The sequence below is a fragment of the Macaca mulatta genome, chromosome 1 (assembly GCF_049350105.2).
Source record: "Macaca mulatta isolate MMU2019108-1 chromosome 1, T2T-MMU8v2.0, whole genome shotgun sequence".
NCBI lineage: Eukaryota > Metazoa > Chordata > Mammalia > Primates > Cercopithecidae > Macaca > Macaca mulatta.
Genome location: NC_133406.1, coordinates 16,242,128 through 16,248,776, shown reverse-complemented (window position 1 = coordinate 16,248,776; position 6,649 = coordinate 16,242,128). Strand labels below are relative to the sequence as shown.

General features: G+C 41.1%; 1 protein-coding gene across 1 annotated transcript; it reads left to right on the top strand.

The window, feature by feature from the left end:
- The first annotated feature begins 608 nt into the window (after positions 1-608).
- MAP10 (microtubule associated protein 10) lies at positions 609-5,730 on the top strand. Its single transcript, XM_015126298.3, has one exon. It carries the CDS (start codon positions 2,761-2,763, stop codon positions 5,482-5,484), a length of 2,724 nt encoding a protein of 907 aa, XP_014981784.3. The 5' UTR covers positions 609-2,760; the 3' UTR covers positions 5,485-5,730.
- Positions 5,731-6,649: the final 919 nt, after the last annotated feature.

Genomic DNA, 6,649 nt, shown 5'->3' with positions numbered 1-6,649 from the left:
GCTAGGCACTGTTCTAAGAGTTTTGTAAATATTAATTCACTTAACACACATAATATTTTTATGAGGTAGTTACTGTAACTGTATTTTTTAAAAGAGGATAATGATTCACAGAGAGTTCGGAAACTAGTATAAGGTCACAGGACCAGGATTTGAGCCAGGTAGTTTGCTTCCAGAACCCAGGCGCTCAGCTACTGCACTGTGCTACTTCTCCATGTGTGGTGTAGAAACATGGGGAAAATATTTGTCATGGCAAAATTTTATTTGTTACCTTTGGCATTATTTACAATTATAAAATATTATTCACATATTATAATACCAGTCATGTGGAGTAGTTGGGTAGATAAGTTATTATCATTGCAGAAACTACATATTGCAGAACTAATGTCTTTATAGAAGAGGGACTTTGCTTTTTCTATTCATATGTAAGAGACATACAAGTGCTACTAGTGTACACTATTAACCTCATTCAAAAGGCTAACTACAGGATATCTTCTATGAGGAATTTTATCTACTGTATTTCTCTGGCACACGTGGACGCAATACCTCATTGCTTTTCACTTGTGATGATGTCATTTTTTTATTGCTCTACATCATCTATCCATTGAACATGTTGCTTGATATGTGTCCTCTGTAAGTACATAGCAAGATTCTCAAAGCCTAGAAAAGTATCTTGTAATTTTTTTTTTTTTGGAGATGGAGTCTCGCTTTTTCACCAGGCTGGAGTGCAGTGGCGCAATCTCGGCTCACTGCAACCTCCGACTCCCTGGTTCAAGCGATTCTCTTGCCTCAGTCTCCCAAGTACCTGGGATTACAGGCATGCACTACCACACCCAGGTAATTCTTGTATTTTTAGTAGAGACGGGGCTTCACCATCTTGGCCAGGCTGGTCTCAATCTCCTGACCTCGTGTTCCACCCACCTCGGCCTCCCAAAGTGCTGGGATTACAGGCATGAGCCACTGCACCTGGCCCGAGAAGTATCTTGTATTTATATATTGCAATGACTCTTCATACTAAAGCATCATATCCCTCCAGTTCTGAATTTCTCTTGAGCTTCACAATGTTATTCTGAGCATGGAAGCAATATAATTTAACTGTAATTTATAAAGCTGAATAAAGTTGTACATATATAATGCCCAGCAGCAGGTACTTCAAACTCTACATATCCCAAAACTCAAAAAAAATTTTTTCCATCAAATCTGCGCCTCCTCAATATTTTCACCTTCAGTAGCAGAAATTTTTCACCCATGACTTTTCTTTCCCATTCACCAAATTTTAAAATTCCTCCATCACAAATGCCTCTTCTGCCACCTCTTTTTAATTTCCACTAGTCCTGACCATGTGCAGGTCATAATTATCTGCCTCATAGACCACTGCAGTAGTCTTCTAATAGATTGCTCTGAATCCAATTTCTAATTAGTAGAATCCATCCTTTGTATTCCTCCCCATGCTGCATTTCCAAATATTGATATGATATACTTATTCAATCAAAACAATTTATACAGAATGTAGTCCAAATGCTTTACCATGGCATTCAAGGCTCTCCATATACTGGACTTGGATTCCTAGCTGGCTAGCTCATTGAGGTTACGAGTATGTTTCTTAAAATATCTGGATAGAGCAGTAAGTTCTCTGTGTCTCTGGAGGTGTGTGTATATTTATGTATACACATTTGTTTTATTGATGGGATCATTAACATTACTGTCATGCATCATGATGGCTTAGCTGGAAATGTTGTCAAATAAAAAACAGGGCCAGACAGTAGCTGAAGTGGCAAAAACACTGTATTCAGGAACTACTGCAGTAAGAGAAAAGAGATCTCAATACAGAGCTGGGCTCAATTCCAAATACAGCATGGACAAGTGGGGATTTAAAGCCAAAGGGGCGTTGGGTCAAGTGGATGGAAACTTACTAATAGGAAACTTCAGGGGTGGGAGGGTTCTGATTAAACAGACCTAATAGGATATTTGCTGAAGGCAGGCCAGTGTGGTCAGATACTATGGTAGAAAATGAAGAATTTGATCAGGTATCGATGGTAATCAGGTATGAAGGGTTGGGGTTTCTCTCTCAATGGCTATAGCAAGACTCTTGCTACAACTCGGTGATTCAGGCTCCACAGGATTGGAAGCCAAGGTCAAAGCCTGATCGGAAAGAAGACTTAGATGAGCCTGACCAAAGTTCAGCCAAGGAGAGTTTTTGCCAGTGTATTCACACTCCGTGTGTGTGTGGTGTGTGTGTTCTCTGTACTATTCTAATTTACCAGGCAGGGGCTCCCCGGCCATGAGAGCAGTGTCACCATCTTTTGGGTAGAACAGCAGAAACAGAGAAGGCCTACTGTGGACAGTTAACTACCTGGCTCTTTTTTTAGCATGGGAAAGGAAGGAGAGTCCTGATTTTCTTTCAATATTTCTCAGGTATATTGATCTGACCCCCAAATTACATTAAGATCTGCAGTGATAAAACCATTACCCAAAAAACTCACTATCTTTTATCACTTATATCCTCAGCATTATCATCAGCAATTGTCTTAATATAAGTCTGGAGGCAAAAAAAAGGCTTACACCAAGTATGCATACAAAAGGGCCAAATACATTCAGCAGCAAAACTCCCAAAGCAGATACCGCCGGGGACCTGCAGGAGCGCTTCCGCAAATCTCGCGAGATAGCAGGCAGCGATCCCTTTTGCTCCGGTTTCTCGTGAGAGCCCGGGGCTTCAGCTTCCCGTTTGCGGAGCCCGCGGCGGCGTTTCCTGGGGCAACAGCAATGGCGGGCTCGCTGTCCGAGCGGTTCTTCTCGCTGGAGCTGCTGGTGGACTGGGTGCGTTTGGAAGCTCGGCTGATGCCGCCCCCCGCTGCCGCAGTGGAGCAGGAGGAAGAAGAGGAGGAAAAGGAGCAGGGGGAGGCCTCGTCGCCGCGCGGTGTGTGCCCCGCCGTGGCCTTCCGTCTGCTGGACTTCCCCACGCTGTTGGTTTACCCTCCTGACGGCCCTGGCGCTCCCGCCCCCGAACCGTGGCCCGGCGTGATCCGCTTCGGTCGCGGCAAGTCCTGCCTCTTCCGCCTGCAGCCTGCTACCCTGCACCGCCGGCTCCTGCGGACCCCGCTTGCCACCTTGCTGCTGCAGCTGCCCCCCGGGCGCCCGACGCCCACCCCACAGCTCCTGGGGGCCTGCGACATTTCGCTGGCCACCGCGGCCCGCAGGGTTGTGGGGCCGGCCGCCTCCGGATGCTCCCACCGTCACCGGGGACGTTTCCCCCTGCATAATCAAGTGGGCGAGCGGACTGGGGATATTGCACTGGCCTACCGCCTGACTGACCTGGGAGGCCGCCTGCTGGGCCAACTTGAGCGGCCCCTCACCGTCACCCCCACAGGAGGCGGAGCGGAGGTCAGTCCCCAAACCCAGCAGGAAAGACAGCAGCTACAGCAGCCAGCCTCACAGCCAAGCCCCAGAGAGGCTGCTAGGCCGCTGGGGGAGTTAGAAATCCCAGAGGCACAGAAGGATTTGAAGGAAATGGTTCTCCAAAGTAAGGCTGAATCTGATAATGTGGGTTCTGTGGAGAATAGCAAAACCAGTTCTGTTGTTACATGTTCAAGTGCTGTCAGTGGGAGAAATGTTAGCTCCCTAAATGAGGAAGTCACAGAGTTGGACATGGAGACCAATATATTTTGCCCTCCTCCTTTGTATTACACTAACTTGACCCAAGAAAAACCGCCCCCTGCACAGGCTAAAATCACCATTGAGCCTCAAATGAATGTACCTGAGGAATTGGATGGTGCTTCTCCTGAAAAAAAGCGTGTAAATCCCCCAACAGACAGGAGTTGTCTAAAACATCCAAGTTCTGCAACACAAGAGCATCCTCCAGTGCTTGTAAATCCTCCACATATTCAGGATATAGGAGCAACTAATCAAACATGTCAAACTGAACAAAATAGAATTAATACAATAAGGCAGTTGCCTTTGTTAAATGCTTTGTTAATTGAGTTGTCGTTGTTGTATGACCAACCTGTGACAAGTCCTGCTCATATACATCCTCACCTAGCCTGGTTATACAGGAATGAGGATAAGAAGTCACCCGAATCTTCTGCCAAATCCATATGCCAGTCTGAATCCAAGAAGGATAAGCGTTCTATGGGGGGATGTGAGAAGTCAGTGAGTCTTCAGTATAAAAAGAGCCAAATTGAAAACTGTAAGAAAGATAAATATTCTGAAAAGAGCAGTGGTACCTTCCAAAAAAGAGTTCCAAAAGGGAGGCTACTTTATGGCTTAACAAATACATTAAGACTACGTTTAAAGCTGACAAATCCTGATATGTTGGTGGTACATGAAAAAAGAGAACTATATAGAAAATCACAGTCACAAATGTTGGGTACAAAATTCAGAATTCCATCATCCAAAGTTAAACTATTAAGCTCTGCAGAACAAAGTCAGGAGCCACAACTGCCTAAAGATGAGTATTTAGATTCAGATGCATCTTTTACTGAAAATAGTGATACCTCAAGACAAATCAGTGGAGTTTTTGATGATCCCAGAACAAGTAAAGAAACTAAACTGAAATATGCAACTGAAAAAAAGACAGTTGATTGTAGTAAAAATAGAATCAATAATGTTTCATTGGAAGAAGTAGTGAGTCCTGCAAATTCCATTATTCCAGAAAGGCTCACCCCTACAAATATTTTGGGAGGAAATGTGGAAATGAAAATCCAAAGTCCGTGTGTTTTCCAACAGGATGCTGTTGTTGACAGAATTGTAGATAAAGAAATAGGTATTAGACAAGTCAAAACCACAGATAATGACATTCTTATGGCTGATGTAAGTGACAATAGACCAGATAAGAATAGTTGCTATGAAAACATCTCAGAACTAAAGTATTCGGATGACTTGTCTAGCCCTTGCTATTCTGAAGATTTCTGTACCACTGAGGACACCAGCAGAAGTAAAGCTCATGATAGCAGTTCAAGGACAGAAAATCCAAAACATAGTCAATATACAAGGAAGTCTAGTGAAACAAGAGTGTCCAAAAAGAAAGCTAGTAGTGACAAGAGTTCTATCCTTAGCCCACCTTTTTCAGCTGGGTCACCTGTCCACTCATACAGAAAATGTCATATTTCAAAGACTCAGGATAAAAGTTTGGAGGAAGCATCTAGCATCTCGGCTAGTGATTTATCTTCATCACATTGGACTGGCGAGAAAGAAAACCGGATAGATCAAAACAGTATGCACAATTCTAAAATTACAAAGAGAGGTCAAGACATCTCTGTTAAAACCAGAAGTAGTTGGAAATCTTTAGAAAAAAGCCAGTCACCACGAACATCCCAAGTGAGTTCTTACCTGCCTTCAAATGTGTCCGAACTAGAACTTAATGTCCTGGATAGCAGTACATCAGATCACTTTGAAGAAGACAGTGATGATGTTGGTTCACTAAATATTTCCAAGCAATGCAAAGATATTTGTGAATTATTAATAAATAAACTTCCAGGATACACAGTGTAAAAATACATGCTTTTAAAAAACTTTCAACAACCTATGTGTACTGTTAGTGAAAAAAATTTTAAAGCTGTTTTAGTTCATGAATTATGTGAATAATTTTTTAAAGAAATATGAATGTTACTCCTTTGATGTTTAAATAGTATTCTACCATTAAATCTGATAATATTGACTATTAAATCATATAAAGATTTCTTTTTAAATTGTTTAATCATAAGAATAAAAGTATATCTTTCTAAATTGTCTCTCAAAGTGTCTACAGTATTCATCATTCTAAAGCTGACTTCATGCACAGCACTGAAAAAAGAAGGCTAGTGAGTAAGGACAGCCTCAAATTTTAATTGGAACAAATTATTTAACAAATATAGAAGACTTACTGTGTTAGATGCAGAAAGATGCAGAATCTCTCTATGATAGAGCCCTTGCTGTTTTAGAGCTTACAGTTGTATGTAGATAAGAAGTCGTCTTGACATATACATATCCCATGTCCCCAATAGGTGAAGTTGCTTTTATATGCTGTCATAGTGCTCTGCACCTTTTCTTTGAAAACCACAATTTGTGTAATTACTTAAAGTTTGTCTTCCACTAACCTTCAGTTGTGTGATGGGATCATATTTGCTACACATCAGTATATTTTTGTATCTAGCACAATTCCTGGCATGTGGCTGCAATGCAATAAAAACATTTGTTGAAAAAAATGAAGCCCAGACATTTAAAATACCTAATGGGAGGGTTTAGAGTGAAGCAGCAAAAATAAGCAGATTCCCTAAAAATAAACCTGCAGAAAATCCTTATTGGAGATATGTTTGACTGTAATATTTTTGTTTTGCTTGATATAAATAGCCTTCAGGTGTTCTCTGAAATATTTGGAAAGGAGAACTTAAAAAAGGTGTCTTTCTATACAGTTTCTGATATAGGAGTTCAGTTTCTTGTCATTTCAGTTTGTTCAATGGTTATTTTTAGTGTATGAAAATTTGTTTTTATGAAATCCAGTGATAATTTATAATTTATTCCATTGGTTTTATATTTAGACTTTATTCTGTGTTCAAATATTTACATATATTTTCTTCTAGCTGTGTTATACTTTAATTTTTAGACTTTTAAATATATCTAACATTTTTGAATGTATGAAGTGAGGTTCTAATTTCCTTTCTTTACAGGTAATTAATTA